Source organism: Phodopus roborovskii, unplaced genomic scaffold, assembly GCF_943737965.1.
Source record: "Phodopus roborovskii unplaced genomic scaffold, PHOROB, whole genome shotgun sequence".
Classification (NCBI taxonomy): Eukaryota; Metazoa; Chordata; class Mammalia; order Rodentia; family Cricetidae; genus Phodopus; species Phodopus roborovskii.
This window is the reverse complement of record NW_026126682.1, coordinates 7,140,634-7,157,608: the sequence shown is the minus strand read 5'-3', so window position 1 is coordinate 7,157,608 and position 16,975 is coordinate 7,140,634. Positions and strand designations below refer to the sequence as shown.

Genomic DNA, 16,975 nt, shown 5'->3' with positions numbered 1-16,975 from the left:
GAAGCAAGTTGCAGACAGTTTAGGCCCAAAGACCCAAGTATAAAAGGCATAGGAGCAGACTTAATTAGAAACAGAGAGGAGCACCCCAAACAAACCCCAAGATGTGGACCAATTTGCCTCCCGTCTGCACCAAGCTCCTATCTATGGACAGGTGACCTCTAGGGACAAACTAAGGTTGGAACTCCAATAAACCTGGAATTCAGTGCTTTCCATCTAGGGATTTCTGACTTTTAAAATTCTCTGACTCCTCCAATGCCGTTGACCTTGAGGGCAAGCATAAGAATCATGTCTGTAATCTCACACATTCTGGAAAGGTGGTTAGCTGTGCTGCCTCTCTCTTTCAGTGCTTGTTTTAATTAAAAGCATTCCTTTCCATGTTTCTCCCTGGGGCTTTGAAGAGCTCTTTGAAATGCATTTAGTACATATCAGTCTGGGTTTGGCTACCCTCTCAATTTATGAGGTCATTTAACTTCAAGTTCAATTATTCAGCACAAATTGGCTGAATGAAATGCTAAAGAAGATTGACACTTTCAATCACATAAATCTCACATTACATAAAGTGAGCAAATTCCTCCATTGTTCTTATTGACCTCTGAGATAACAGTTTACTGCTGGCACAAACCAGTGTGGGCAGGTTCTTCAGAAGTAGCTTAGCGGGTGCCTGTGGAGGGAGGCCTTGGCATCCTCACCTCCACAGAAACTGGGGATGATCTGAGAAAATGACCATCTGTAGGGTGACTTAGACAGAGCGGCTCCAAACTCCAGTTCCAGAGATGGAACAAAGAGGCTGCTGTTCATCCTCGGATGACACCTGAAGCCTGGAAACTCAGAAGCAGTGACAGTCCCACCTGTTTGCTGCCCTGCCATCTCTGCTGCAGAAAGCAAGGGTTTATAACGTTACCATGCACATGCAATCCCACATTTGAGCTTAAGAACAGCTCTGGTTTGTTCTGCCAGCAATCAAACAGAATATGGGTATGCACATCTCATTTGGGGAGCTGACATGGTGGGAAGTCTTGGCTTTATTTACAATAGCCATGCACTCATGGCTACCCATACAAGCCAACCACCAACCATTCCAAACCATACTGCTTAAAACAGTAAAGCCAACAGGGTATCAGCACTCACCACTCCCTGCTTTCAAATGTCACATGTGACCAATTCGTGTCATGGTGGGCTGAGGCCCCTCAAGCTATCAGCCAAACAAGCCTACTGTTCATCTATCAGTTATTTTGCCACAGCAATGGGTAATTAAGTAATGCAGCATTTAGGGGGATAATTGTAAGTAAACACAACAAACATTGGTTGAAGAAACTTCAAAAATATTAACAAGGGCTAGCAAAAGAGGTCACTAGGTAAACTCCGTAGCCACCAAGCATGAGGTTAATCTTAGGACCCACATGGTGGAAGGGGTGAACCATCTCCCTCAAGATGTCTTCCACATACACACTATGGCCTACATGCTCTACCCCACCTCCTCTGCCCCTCCCCCACATATACACAAAAAGACAAACAAACAAGTATTTTAAAATATATATTAATGAGTCCTGGCCTGGGAAACTGGTGCATATCTGAAACCGCCAGCATTCTGCAGCAATGGGCCACAAGGATTACGAAAGTTCCAAGGGCGGCCTGGTCTATACAGTAAGTTCCAGAACAGCTTAGACTAAGCAGGGAGACCTTGACTTAAAAACCTAATTAAACATGGTAAGTTCAAAATACAGAAACCCACAACCAGACATTACACAGATAGCCAGGGGAGAACCCTGAAGTAATCAGTTCTAAATGGAAGGTCTCCATCAAATGCCTCCCCTCAGAGCTCAAAAAGCCCATAGAAAGAAGAGGGAGAGTATAAGAGCCAGAGGAGATGAAGAACACCAGGAAGACAAAACCCTCTGAATCAACTGAACAAGGCTCATATAAGCCCACACAGAATGAAGCAACAAGCACAGAACTGACTCTGGGCAGCAACAATTCTTCTACAAATACAGTATAGGTATGAGCTTAGTATTTTTATGGGACCCCTGAGTGTGGGAACAGATGGGTCTCTGTTTCTCATGCCTTCTCTTGGGCTCTTTTCCTCCTGTTGGTTTGCCTTGTCCAACTTCGATGTGGTGGACTTTGTTTTATCTTATTATATTTTTTGTGTTATCTTTTGTTGTTACCATTTAAAAAACTGTTCTTTTCTAATGAGAGGCAGAAAGGGAGTAGATCTGGATGGTGAGGGCAATGGGGAGGAATAGAAGGAGGAGAAACTGTCACATTGTCTAGTCTCCACAAGAGGCACAGATTAACTTAATAAACTCCTGGACTAGGCATAAGAAGCCATCTTTTGAGTGGTTGGTCAGGGTTGTCCAAGAGACTCTCAAAACATTACAGGCTATTGGTACATTCCTCAGATGCTGCCACAGAAGTAGAAAATACATCTCTATTGCTGAAGAGACTATGTACCTCACACACAGGGCCTAGAGGACCCGAATGCGTTCTCGCCGAGGGCCAGATTTCATGGTCCCAGAAGGCACACTGTAAGCTTCCAAAACAAAGCTATGGTGCCTAAGAAAGATAACAGTGACCAGTATATGAACATGGTCCCCTAAGGATGCTACAGTAGCACTCACACTTTGGTGGTACCAACTCTCTGGTTAGAATGAATAAGAGGGAAATTATACCTTGATAATGGAATGTGTGAAGTCATGGATCTTGGAAGAGAATCTACAACCACGACCTTACTAAACCAGAGTAATTCCTAACAACAATCTAAATAAGTCTCCTTATATGCACAGATAAATGTACTTCTTCCCCTTCATCAAAAACTTTCTTTTATAACATATGGAGATGATATCAGAAAACTGCAACCAATCAACATGTAGAGTACTGGATCCCAGGCCTGACTGATAATCTCCAATACAACCCCTGCACCTAAGGCTCAGGAATCATTGGAGAAAAGGGGGGAAAAGATTGTAAGAGCCAAAGCCCGGAGGAACAGGAAGTGTGCTGTGAGGCTGTCTCCTAGAATGTCAGAGAAGCTACACTCACCAAGTCTTCTAACTGACTCCATCACTGAACTGACACAGGAGCCTATAGTCACTTTTGTGGAAGGAGTTGGCAATGTGAAGACAGATAATCCCAGGAATTTGCTAGCCTAAATGAAAGGTTCCAGATACAATGAGAGACACTGTCTCAAAATTAGGGTTGACAACAATATGATATTGACGTTTGGCCTAAACATGCACATGCAGGGGAGAGCCACCCCCCCACATACACACACACAAATATGCACATATACATGTTATGCACACACAAAGAGAAAGTATGGCAGAAACTATGGTCATCAAGAAGGTCCTTAAGGTCATTAAGAAGGACAATAATCCCATAAAACGTATGTCCTGATTCAAAGGGAACACTGGGCAGAGGCAGACACACCACACTAAGCAGAACACTGTGAAGGTTAAAGGAAGAATATCTTCAGGAACACCAAGACTGCCACACCCCAAAGCTGGAGTGAGCATCTCACCCTCAGAGGTTCTTCAAGGGAACAAACTGCCCTCCCCTTGACCTTTCACTTCTAGTTCCAGAACTGTGGTACAACAAAGTCCTGATGTTTAAGCCACCAAATTTGTGGTTCATTGTTTTTCCAGATCTGGCTAGCAACTGCAACAAGGTTGGTGGTGAAATGTAAACATGTCACCTACACACATCAATACAATGAACATGTGTGTGAATCCTCCCAAATGGAGAATCTCAGAAATCTCAAAGTCCAAGCAGCTTTTCAGGAAGATAATGAAAAACTGAGAAGGATGCTAAATACAATGTTTCAAGGTAGAGTAGGGATGCAGATCTTTATGTGAGAATGTTGAAGAGTATAGAAATAAGTTTTCCATTATTTAAAAGGCTTCTCTATGTTGCACTCTAAGGATTCACCAAACTCAACTCTTACTCTCTTCTATAGGACAAGTGCATAGCCGTTATCTTATGCAGACCTTGATACCCAAAAGAAAAGGAGCCCAGTCAGCCTATCATTTCTTAAATCTTGTGAGTAGGAAGTGGTTTTCATTTCTTGCTCAGGGAAATTAAATTCTACATGTGACCAGCAGACTTGAGACTTCTTATGAAATGCTGACAAGATAAATTTAAAATTACTGGAATGAAAGCTATCAACTGTCCAGAAATATCCTTCTCAAAGAGTAAAGGTACTGGTCTTTTTATATTCAAGAATAATAAATGGAAAAATGTTCAACACTCTCTAAGATTTTGAAACAAATCTACATGTTAAATTTATAACAGTTATTAACCTGCTCATTAGCTGAACATATCTTTTGTGGGCAGGCAGTTGTTAAGTGCTCGATTTGTTTCCTTATCATCAAATAATATGTTTGCTTTTGTTTGAATCACAATTGAGACAAGTCAGAGCATATGTGAAAACCATCTGGATTATTCAACAAGGACCAAATCTTTCCAAGGCTTTACAGAATGTAATTACTTTAAGAAGTAATGGTGTAGAAATTAGAAAAAAAATATGCCTTATAGCCAAAAAGACATGAGCTAAACATGTGTTGATACTACAACATGTGTAAGCACGAAAAGTTGTTGAAAGTCCATGAAACAAGGCTGCTAACAGGTGAGATGGAGAAACACTGTGATAGTAGGGACCACATAGGTCATAGCAAGAGATAAGTGAGGTAAAAATAGTATTGTTACTTCCAAATAATTGTTTCATTATGGCTAGTTACCATCACATTATTAACCTTAAATGTACAAGTAGTTTTATATAATGAATACTACTTAATTTTCTTTATGAAAGACTGAAAAATCTCAGGATACAACCTCTGTGGGAAGGAGAAATAGAATGGATTTTACGGGTGCTCTTCACTCTAAAGAGCATCACCCTAACCTTCCATGTTCCCAAGTTGCTTGACAAAGTCATTAATAGTATAGTTATCTGGTTATACTTTTTTTTCATGCCCTATCATATTGACTCCATACTGAAATTACAAGCCCTTTAACAGCACCCAAAGTTAACACAAATATTAGCTTTAACAGTATATTTCTGCATTTCTTAGAAATGATCTTCATATGGAATATTTAATCATCTTTATTTAAAAACTAAAGAAATATGAGCACACACAAACACACACACACACACACACACACACACACACATTAAACCTAAGCCAAATTTTCAATTCATTGTTCTCCTTCAATTTCCTGTCATAGATTTTTAAAAAGATGTTAAAATAGGGATGTTTGGAAATTATTTTCATCATCATTTAATAGTTACTAAGGTGAAAAAAGGCTTTGGCCTTGAGTTATTCCTAAAACAGAAGCTTCCTACAAGCTTCTTGTCACTGGATACAGTTATTTACTAACATTCAGAGATGGGAAAGTATGGAAGAAGGAATCCTCAGAAATATGTCAAAGAAGGCTTTTGAAAAATCCAAATCTGGAAAAACAAATTAGAAAGTCTACAAGAAAGGAATAATTTTCTCCATACCACCTACAAAAATTAAATCAAGATCAAATAAGCAGACCTATAAGCCAAGGGAAACAGAAGCAGCCAATAAAATTCTCCACACACACCCCCAAGAAAATGCCTAAGGCAGATGGATTTTGGCATTGATTTCTACCAGACTTTCAAATTAAAATTAATGTCAATACTCCTCAAATTATTCCACAATATGGAAGCAGAAGATTCAACAAAAGCTGTATATAGAAGATTCCAAATAGATGTATATCTATCACTCTGCACAAAATTCAACTCCAAATGGATCAAAGAACTCAACATAAAACCAGATAAAATGAAAGTGAGAGAAAAGGAAATAAGGAATAACCTTGAACTCATTGGCAGAGGAAAAGACTTCTCAACAGAAAACCATTAACACAGGCACTAATAATCAACAACTGATAAATAAGACATCATGAAACTGAAGTTTCTGCAAGGTAAAGACACCATTATTCAGACAAAACAACAGCCTACAGAATGGGAAAAGATGTTTCCCAACTACACATCCAACATAGGGCTGTCTTAATTAGGGTTTCTAGTGCTGCAACAAAAACACCATGACAAAAATGCAAGTTGGGAAGGAAAGAGTTTATTCATCTTACAGTTGCTATTCATTATTGAAAGAAGTCAGGACAGGGATTCAAACTGGGCAGAATCCTGAAGGAACTCCCTATGAGCCTATCAGGGTCATTTTCTTTTAAATCACCACAATCATGTATAAAAGCAATCTAAATGAAATCACCAAATAATGGGTGAGACTTAGCCCCAACTAGTTATCCGAGAATGGGTTACATCTAATTGAGTTTTTGGTCAATGAGGTCCCATCAGAACTTGCAAACAACCCAGGCAGTTGCTAAGATTATAGGCTGTTCTTTATAAACTGGTAGTACAGCCCCATTCCTGAAAACACACTTAAACAACTCATTGAACAAGAAACTTAGCTGGCTTCTACCTAGGTTCATGACTATAGGCTAGCACCTTGGGTATAGGAAGGTACTCTACACACTACCACAAGAGAAAGGTAAAAAGGAAGAAAATAAATTCTTACCATTTTAAACTAAATGACTTGAGAAAACTGGAACAAATGTTTAATATAAAAGGATGTCAACAATGACAATACGTTTGGATTTAGATCACTTATACTTATTCGAAACCCTACATGGCCCTCAACAGAAGAATGGATAAAGAAAACATGGTACATTCACACAATGGAGTATTACTCAGCTGTTAAAATAATGGCATTTTGAAATCTGCAGACAGATTGATGGAATTAGAAAGTATCGCCCAGACCAAGAAAAGTAAATGTGTTATATATTCTTTTCTTTGAGGACATTAGACATTCATTAAGTATATGACAACCACACTACAATCTGTAGACACAGAAAGGTTATATAGACAGAAAGGGTCTCGGGTGGGAGGGAGAAATAGAATGGAGTTTACGGGTGGATTTGGGGCAGGTGGAGACAGGAACAGTAGGATCAGGAAGGAAGACAGAAGGGAAGTAGGTAGTGTGAGAGAGAATGAAGGGAGAGACAGCTGAAACTGAGGGGCATTTGAGGGGGGATATGGAAATCTAGTGCACTGCAAACTTCCTAAACTACAAGGAGGAGATCCTAATGAGGTCTCCTATAATGGAAGAATACAGTCTAGCCATCTCTTGTTACTAAATGAGGCTTCCAATACAAGGACTGGGTTGCATTCAATTGATTTAGTGGCCAAAGGGGTCATATGAAAATCCCAAAACAACACAGGCTGATTCTAAGACAATGGGCAATGTCAGTCTTCTCTCTGCAAACTGAAAGTGAGGCACCATTGCTGAATACAACATCCATACAACTCATTGAACATGGAGAAGTCCAGCTGATGTCTACACAGAGCTCTCACCTCTACATTCTAGTGTCTTTGATGTGGAAAAGTATTCTGAAGGCTCAAAAAAGAGATACACAAATATCAACCTCTACATAAAGCCTTTGACCTACAATCTGTCCAGATATGCTAGGGCAGCAGTGGCACAGAGACTGTTGGAGTATTCAATCAATGTTTGATTTGACTAAGGCCTACTGTACCGCACAGAACCTGTAATTGACACCACTTGGGAGGCCAAGTACCAGAGATTAGATAGCACAGAGACCTAAGGTAAAACCAAACACTACTGGTCTAAAATAAACAAACAAACAAACAAACAAAAATCAGTAAAATGACTCCTAATGATATTCTCCTATACCCAGTGCCCTATTCAGTTATCATCAGAGAGGCTTCCTCTGGCAGCAAATGGGAGTAGGTGCAGAGACCCACAGCCAGACATTACTGGAGAGAGTCTAAATGGGAGGTCTCCACTAAATACCTCACTTCAGAACTCAGAGAACCTCAGGAAAGGGGAGGCAAAGAGGCATGAAAAGTGTAAGGCCAGAGAAGACTTAGGTCATCAGGAGGAAAAGGCTCTCTGAACCAACTAAGCAATGCACATATGTGCTCTCAGAGGAAAGAAGCAGCAAGCACAGGCCATACACGGGTCTGCACCAGGTTCTCTGTACATATATTATAGAGTTTAACTCGGTATTTCTGTGGACCTCCTGAGTATATATTGTCAATATATATTGTATGAGAGAAGAATCTACTTTCAATAAATGGGAAAGTGGAAAAAATTATAATAAATATTAAACCACCATGAGAAAGTAATTGCTTCATTCACCTGGAAAATAGTTCTCATGAGAGAGTTCTAGTCATTTGAGAAATAGTTACATTTACTAGAGAAGTCTGCAAGACCACCTGGCTCAGGAAAACCACTTCCTTTAGCTTTTAGATTTGTTTGAAGAGGGCCCACAGGATCCAGAAAGGCAAACAGCAGGAGATTTGTTGTAAATTTATTATTTAAATATGCTGTTATTTAATATTAGGAAAACAGATACATGGCACATGTGACTCACTATTTAAAACATTGAACTTACTTGCTTTTCCCTTTGTATACTGTTGCATAAGATCCTTCTCCTAGTTTCTCCAGTTTCTCATATGAGTCGGCTTTCCCAAACTTGGGACTTGTTGGCTAAACGTGGAACAGGGAAAACAAAGCAGATAGTATCAAAGTACCAATTGGCTGACAATGGAAAAATAACTTTCTGATATAAGAATATTTTTCAAATAATGCAATAAAGTCATAGTACAAATTCATAACACAAACACATGTAGAATTAAATTTACCCATAATCTAACCAGGAGAGCACTGTAAATATCTTGATACAGAACACCCCAAGGCTGTCTTGCTGGCAAATGCTTTTTATATAGATGTCTTCACACTCAGAATATATGTTTTATGATCTGTGTTCTCACATTTCAATGTGTTATGAACATTTTTCATATTAAGGCATAATCTTCTAAATTAGAGATTAATCAACTATTATATACAGGTCAAACATACCCTGCCATGTGTTTTATACATCCTATTGATGTAGAGTAATTGTTACCTTGTTTCAGTAGTTGGGGAGGGAACAAAAGGGAAAAAAATCTGTAATATTTGAAAGTTGTACATAAATCACATTTTATTATCCACAAAGATTTATTAGAATGGTCATGTTATCTATGGCTTTCCAATTATAACAAAGCTGTAATTATAGCATAAATTATATTACTGATAATGCTGGTAATACTGTTACTCTTATAGTAAATCACAACTGTATAGTCTTCAGTCATTAAAAAATAAGCCTTCAACATATTGGCAGTAAGTCAAATAGATAACGTACACTACATAGGGATAACTGATCACCCTAATGTTGCATCTTACTAGATCTTAAAAACATTAAGAACTGACATGTGAGATGACATGAAATCAAGGAGTGTCTATACTGCAAAGGCAACAAGCATCAGAAAGGAGAGAGAGACAGCCTACAAAATGGGAGAAAATCTTTGCAAACTGGGTGTGTGGTAAAGGATTAACATAAACAACACTGGAAGGTCTCAAAAAATTAAACATGAAAAATCATTTATCAATAAACAGGTGAATAACTAGAACTGTTCTCAAATGTAGAAATATAGATGGTCAATATTTGTTCAAATTAAAAAAAAATTGAGATGCCATCTCATCCCAGTGAGAAAGTACCACCAAGAAAAAACATGACAAAAAATGCTAGAGAACCCTTATACACTGCAGGTGAGAATGTAACTAGTGATTTTACTATGGCAGTAAAGAACTCAGAAAATACAATATATGCAACCCGCCTAGATCACCATCAATAGATTAATTAGATGAAAAATAAAATTCATATACACAATGTAATTTTATTCAGCCATAAGGAAGCTGAAATTCATAACATCTTCAGGAAAATTGATAGATTATCATTAACATGATATAAATAGCAATGGCATAGGCAACATAAGTCAGACTCTGGAATACATGAGTCATGTTTTCTGTCATATATGGACCCACATATTTGTGTGTGTGTGTGTGTGTGTGTGTGTGTGTGTGTGTGTGTGTGTGTGTGTGAACCCATATATGACATATACAGACATCATGAAAGAAGAAGAAAGACTACGATCAGGGGGGAAAAAAGGGGGATTTGCTTATAAACACACATGAAAGAGAGGGGAAAGTGCTTACAAGGAGAAAGTTGTACATTGAGATTATAGGGGAGAGTAGTGGGAGGATTAATAAGAGAAAGTACAATGATACAGATAACTATAATGTCACAATGAAGCTCATTTTATGCCAACTATAACATTCAATAAAAATGAAAAGACTAAGTATGTTCTTTTGTCTCCTGCCCATATCAAATGTGACATGGTAACTAAAAATACATTCTTCAAAATTAATGATTCATTATGATGAAAAAAATTATCTAAGCAAACATTTTAAGGAATCTTGAATGGTATAATGTAATTAGGAGTAAAATTTCAGAGAAATGGCCCTAAACACATAAGAAAACTATTAGACTAAAATAGATGAAACCTTTAAGAATACATGAGATTGGTCAATACAGCGAGAACACTAAGTCTTCCCAAGAAAGGTAAGGTGTGAGTTAACTTTATAAAAACAGGAAGGGCAGATGAGAATGTGGTCTTCGGTTTGAAGAGAAAAGCAAAGACTCAATTGGTCAACATCCATACAAGGGCCAATGTAATAATACAAATAGCCTTTGATTACTTGAAAAAATATTCAACACCCTTAGTCATCAAGAGAATGCAATAATTTCTAAGGTTTTTTTATGCAATTAACAGAAGCAAGTGACAGAAAAAGAATAAGCTAGCATTGGTTTCTCAAATAAAAACATGAGTACAAATCCTAAAGTCACAAGTCAATTCACACAATCATGAAAGATGAAACCATGAAAGAGAAGCATGGAGATTAATGGTCAGAGGAGGAACTAAAACTCTAGTAGCAGAGGTAACAGCCCAAAGGCATGAATTTGAAGTTATTGTATGATCAATATGTAATCAGTATAAAAACATTTCATGAGTATTGAATGGGAGAAAAGATTTGGTTGAAATACAGCAATAAACTCAGTTTTAAACAAAATTCTCACCAGAAATATCAAGGAGAGACTGCATCTACATAGAAAAGTTAATCAGAGTTAACAATGGCTGCAAAATAGTAGGTAGTATTTTATAAAGTTAAGAGGAAGTGGTTTGGCTGGGACTAGTTGGCACTCCCGAGGCAGAGGTAGGGGGATCCCTATGAGACTGAAGTCAATCTAGTCTACATTGTAAGTTCCCAGGACAGCAAAAGCTATGTGGAGAGAACCTGTCCCAAAATAAATAAATAAATAAACAAACAATCAAACAGACAATGACTTTGTATCACTAATTCTGTTCTTGGCAGTGTGACCACAGAAAGATATGAATACACTGTAACTATAAATAAGGTGTTAACTCCTACAACATAAGGCTTGGCTGGACTGGTGTGTATAAGAAGGCAAAGAAAAGAGAAAATCATGTTGAGATTTATTAATTAATTAGAACAAAGCACAGACACTAACTCCAAAGTCACACAACTTAAAAACTATTTGTTACATTTTTATAAGTTAGGATGTATACGTGTTAAATAAGTAGAGGGATGGAAGTAAGAGTATAAGGAAAGGGAAGTTGGTCAAGAGATTCTCAAAAAAAAAAAAATAGCATACTAATTGAATCATCATCAAATAAGGAGAAAGCTAAGCTCAACATAAATGAACCACCTTTGCCAAATAAAAGTTCACAGATTAGTGACTGGGTGGGGTGGGTAAACAATATGCTACTGAGAAGATTCAAATAAAAGAGTGAATCTGAAAATAAGGAAGTGGAAAAGCTACCTGATGTTTATTTATATTTGTATTTCTGATGTGTTACTATAGTCTGTATGTGTGCACATGAACATTTTCAAGACTGAAAAATCAACCCCTGAAAGTAAGCTTTCAAGTTACTGCTTTCTTAACAACAGTTCAATCTATCAATTAAGACAAAAAAAAAAAAAAAAGAATTATTACATGTAACTAAATAGATGGTTTTTGCTGCTGTTGTTGTTGAATATAAATAAATGGTATTGGCAAAAATGATTGTCCAAGGAATGAAATCAAATCCCCATTTTGCATCCTGCACAAAAATCAATTCAAAACACAACAAGGACTTTAACTTATAACCTGAAATATTAAAACTGCTAAGAGAAAATAGTCTAAGATATAGGCATAGGCAGGAACTTTCTGAATCAGATGCTAATAACATAGGAAAATAACCCTAAGAATTGACCAACTGAATGACAAAGGAGACAATCACCAGAATGGAAAGAGAGCCTGAAGAAAGAAAATTCTACTTCAGTCAGGAGGTTACTAGATAGAAAATCTAAAAATTTATCACCAAAAAGTTGCCAGTCTATAAATGGGACAAAAGATCCACAGTTCTGCTTCCCAGGTATTATGCCTAGAGCTGCAATGAACACAGATATAAAGTGTCTCTGTAATAGGCTATACCTAAGCTCCTTAGAGCACAGACCCAGGATGGTGTAACATGGTAGTTCTATTTCAAGCTTTTTGATAAACCTCCATACTCATCTAAAATGACTACACAGCCTCACACTCACCAGCACAATCAAGGGTTCCCTTTCCCCCACACCCACACCCATACCAAAGGAGCTGTCATTTGTATCCTCACTGGGGTGATAAATGACATCAAAAAGTGGTTTAAAACTAAGTTTATGTGAAGTTAACAATGTTAAACACTTTTCAAAGCATTCCCTAGCCATTTCAATTTTTCCTTTAAGAACTCTGAGTAGTAGTACTTCATTGTATAAATGTACCACATTGTCCTTATCTATTCTTTGGTTAAGGAGTATCTAGGTTGTTTCCAGGTTCTGGGTATTAAAAATAATGCTGCTATGAACACAGTTAATCAAATATCCTTGTGGTATAAGTGTGCATACTTTGAGTATATGCCCAAAAGTGGTATTGCTGGGTTCTAAGGTAGTTTAATTCCCAATTTTCTTAGAAACCGCCATACTGATTTCCAAAGTGGCTTTTACAAGTTTGCACTCCCACCAGCAATGGAGGAGAGTTCCCCTCACTCTACATCCTCTCCAGCATAAGCTATCCTGAGATGGTATCTCAGAAGGTGTTCTTTACTTTTGTTCTTTTTCTTTTCTTTTTTTTTTTTTTGAGACAGGATTTCTCTCTGTAACAGACCTGGCTGTCCTGGAACTCTCTTTGTAGACCAGGGGTGGCCTTGAACTCAGAGATGAGCTTGCCTCTGCCTCCCAAATGCTGGGATTAAAGGCATTTGCCACCACTGCCCAGTGAAACTTGCAGACAAATGAAAGTAATTAGAGAAAGTGATCCTGAATAAGGTAAGCCAGAACCAGAAAGACAAATATAATATATACTTGTATATAAGTGGATATTAGACATAAAGCAAAGTCAAAAAGCCAGAAAACCTAGGTGGCAAAGAGGACCCTAAGAGAGAGACACATGGATCCACCTAGGAAGGGGGAAAAAAAACAAGATCTCCTGAGGAAACTGGGAGCTTGAGGGAGTGGGGGGGGGGGCGCAGAAGGATAGATGGGATGAGGAGGGGAGTAGGGAAAACGTATAGCTCAATATAGAAAAATAAATAAATGAAATTAATTAATTAAAAAATGAACTCTGATCATTTGGACTATAGTTTTGTGCATGGGGATAGATATGGGAAAAGAGGAATGGTAGGAATAAGGAGTGGAAGATTCTCAAAAAATCAGAAATACCACCACTGCTTGACTCAGCTATCCCACTACAGTTCATACACCCAAAGCATTCCATATCAAAGCATTCCATATCCTGCCACAGAGATATTAGCACAAACATGTTTCTCCATTCACAATGGCAAGAAAAGGCAATAATGTAGACAACCAACAACTGATGAAAACAAAGAAAATGAGGTACATATACACAATGGAACTTTATAAATCCAAAAGGAGAAATGATGGGTCTGGAAATTATTAAATTAAATGAGTTGATCCAATCTCAAAAGGCAAACATCACATGCCCTCTCATATGCAAATCCTAGCTTCTACAAGGGAGTGAGTTTGGGTAAAGTCTAGAAACGGGATCATGAGAAGGGAAAGAGGACTTTTAAGAAAGGATGTAGAAAGGATAATAGATACATATGACACAATAGCAGCATAGGCATCAGGGTGTTGGAAGGGAGAAGAGTAGAGAACAGTCTCATACAAAAGGAAATATTCACAAAAAATGCTATAATGAAACCTATTATTTTATGCTAAGTAAATAGTAATAAAAATAAGAACATAAAACACCTGGCAATAAAAAGGCATCTTTTGTTTTAGTTAGATCATCTCAATGTCACTCCAAGGTGTCAACCCCCTATAATTTATGAGTTTAATGCAATCTCAATAAAAATTCCAATGCCAGAGGCTTGTTGTGGTTGTGCACATCTTTAATTCCAGAATTTTGAAGGCAGAAAGAAGCAGGGGGATATCTATGAGTTTGAGGTCAACCTGGTGTGCACAGTGTGTTCTAGGACAGCCAGAGCTACATAGTGAGAGACATGTTTCAAAAAACAAAACAACAAAATTTCAATGGTAGAAGGGAAAAGGTCAATTTATCAATCATGACACTGAATTTTTCCAAGTTTATATGACATGGTTGGTAACTTGGGGTTATGAGCCTACTGAAAAAGTTAAGATAGGCACATTCTTCTTTTTTCAACACCGACACAAATAGAATTATTTTCTGATCCCAGTGATTAAACCCACATATCTCAAGATGCTGACTGAGTATCTTCATGGGAGGAATGAATGTGTCAAAGGCAGCAACAGAGACATAAAGAAGCTTTGAGCGTCAATTATTCAATTTGCCATAGAGTTGAACACCATAGTAACCCATTTTTTTCAACAAAGTATCCAACGAGAGAACAATTCCACACAGCAACACCAAGCTCCACAGCTACATGTTGCTAAATTTTTAATGAACTACAGGGCAAAAATAGAACTGTTGTCTTCACAGAAATCAGAAATAACTAGGGCTCACAAGACTTTCAGCATTGTTTAGTCTAAGTGTATAAATAGGAGAATCTCCCAGAAAGATGACTTTCCCAAGACTATCTGCTGAGTTTTAATTAAACACATTTTTCCTCAAAGCTAAACTCATCTGTTTAATGTTCCCATTCAGCTCACAGGATGAGGGAAAATAAGCAAAATCTGATAATGAACAATATTATAAGAAAACACCCTAATTGATAACAAATTATTTTCTAAATATAGATCAGTTCCCTAAAGTTGTCAAAATGCTGCAGCTTGAGTAGAGTAGTGTCAATAACAAAAAAAAAAAAAAAAAAAAAAAAAAAAAAAGGGAATTTTCCAAATATGGAAGCCAGCAGATCAAGATGGTGGTGATAGCAGTTTGGTTTCTGTTGAGGCCTCTCTCTGGCTGGCATCCTCTTCCTGCATTATTTCTGTAGTGTCCCTCCTTTGGTTCATAAAAACATCAGTCAGAGGAACCACCCCAGTGACTGTATCACCTCTTCAAGGATCTTATCTGCAAATAGGGTCTGAGGTACTGTGGTTTAGAATATCAACATAGAGATTGAAGGGTGGGCAATGCAGGCCAGACCAAAAAAAAAAGAGACAGCTTGGTGATAGACAAATATACTTCACATTTTAACATAGATAGGGATGTTTGAGGAGATCCAAGAGTTTTTTTAATGAGATTTTGTTTCCACATATGTTAAATTACACATTACACTGAAGGGTTTTCTACTTTTTCTTTCCTCAAAAAAACACATAAGAACCAAGTAAAATTTAATGGACATTTGCATTCAGAACTGCTTGACTAGTCCTGTGTGGGTTATGTTCTCACTCATTTATCATCGCCAGGAAACAGCTTGCGAATGTCGCACTTTCACCATCACCCTCCTGAGCCCAAGATCTAAACAGAAATTTTAAAACCTATGTTAAATTTCAGTAAAAATGATCTTCAATGGAGAAAATATTGTGTTCACAGTTCCTCTCTAAATTATTCCAAATCGGCGTGAAAAACCTTCACATTTGTTTTTGTGCTCCTTTAAGAATGAATTTAAGCTAAGGAAAAGGTAGCTTGAGAAAACCACCCCTTCGCTATTATCAGGGCCTACATGGCTATTGCAGAGTGACAGCAAGTACAAGGACACATGAACTAATGGAAGAATGGAAGACAGCAATTTTTCCTCTCTTGGGAGGGATATAAATAGCTGATTAAACATTACATGTTTCACTCTTCATAATCTGCTTAAATATGCAATTGCTTTCAAATAAGACATAGTGACACTACTTAAAAACTGAATGAACAAAATTTTAAAATGTTGTGGTTAACGTATATTCTATTTACACTGCAATGGTAGAATATAAATACTTTGCTGAGTTTTGCAGTAAAACAAAAAATCAGTTATTTGCCCTGTGGAACTGATATGTAGACATTGTGGAAATACACTATAATTTGCAGATCAATCACAGTCTTCCTAAGACAAATCAAAGGCATATGATTCCTTTCTCAAAATGGTTCTGGTCTAGGAAAGAATGGTTCTTGGAACGGGAACCGTATGAACCAGCTAAGCTATGAGGATTAGATTCTTACAAATGAGACCCTATTTTAAGCAAGGAAAGTAGTTTGATGTGCAATTACCATGCATATGAATAAGGAATCCAAATGTTATGTATTTAAAGAGGCCAAGAGTAAAATCCCTCCTAGCAAATGAACAAAACCAAGAATAATGCATGGGGGAGGAGGGAGCGTCCTGTCTTAAAATTAAAGATCAGGTCTCTCATTTGCCTTTCTTCACACAACTTTATTATGCTATTGTGTTTAAATGAAGACACTAGCATTTACTAAGATGCACTCAACCCTGAGCATTAGCTTTGGCTCTGTGACCTCAGGTGCATGAATGGATGAAAACAGCCTTATGGGACAACCATTTTCTTCTTATCACTTCTCTACTTAGAATGCACGCTTGAAAGCACCATGGTGACTTGGAAATACAGACAACTAATAT

The 16,975-nt window shown here is 37.5% G+C and overlaps 1 protein-coding gene across 4 annotated transcripts in view; it reads right to left on the bottom strand.

Annotated features, from left to right (window-relative positions):
- The window catches only part of LOC127214182 (cyclin-dependent kinase 14), a 294,998-nt gene that overhangs the window by 136,996 nt on the left and 141,027 nt on the right, over positions 1–16,975 (bottom strand). For all 4 annotated transcript variants that reach the window (XM_051174586.1, XM_051174587.1, XM_051174588.1 and 1 more), the window contains one exon: positions 8,449–8,543. In XM_051174586.1, the coding sequence (XP_051030543.1) occupies positions 8,449–8,543 (95 nt within the window). The remainder of the gene's footprint in view (positions 1–8,448; positions 8,544–16,975) is intronic.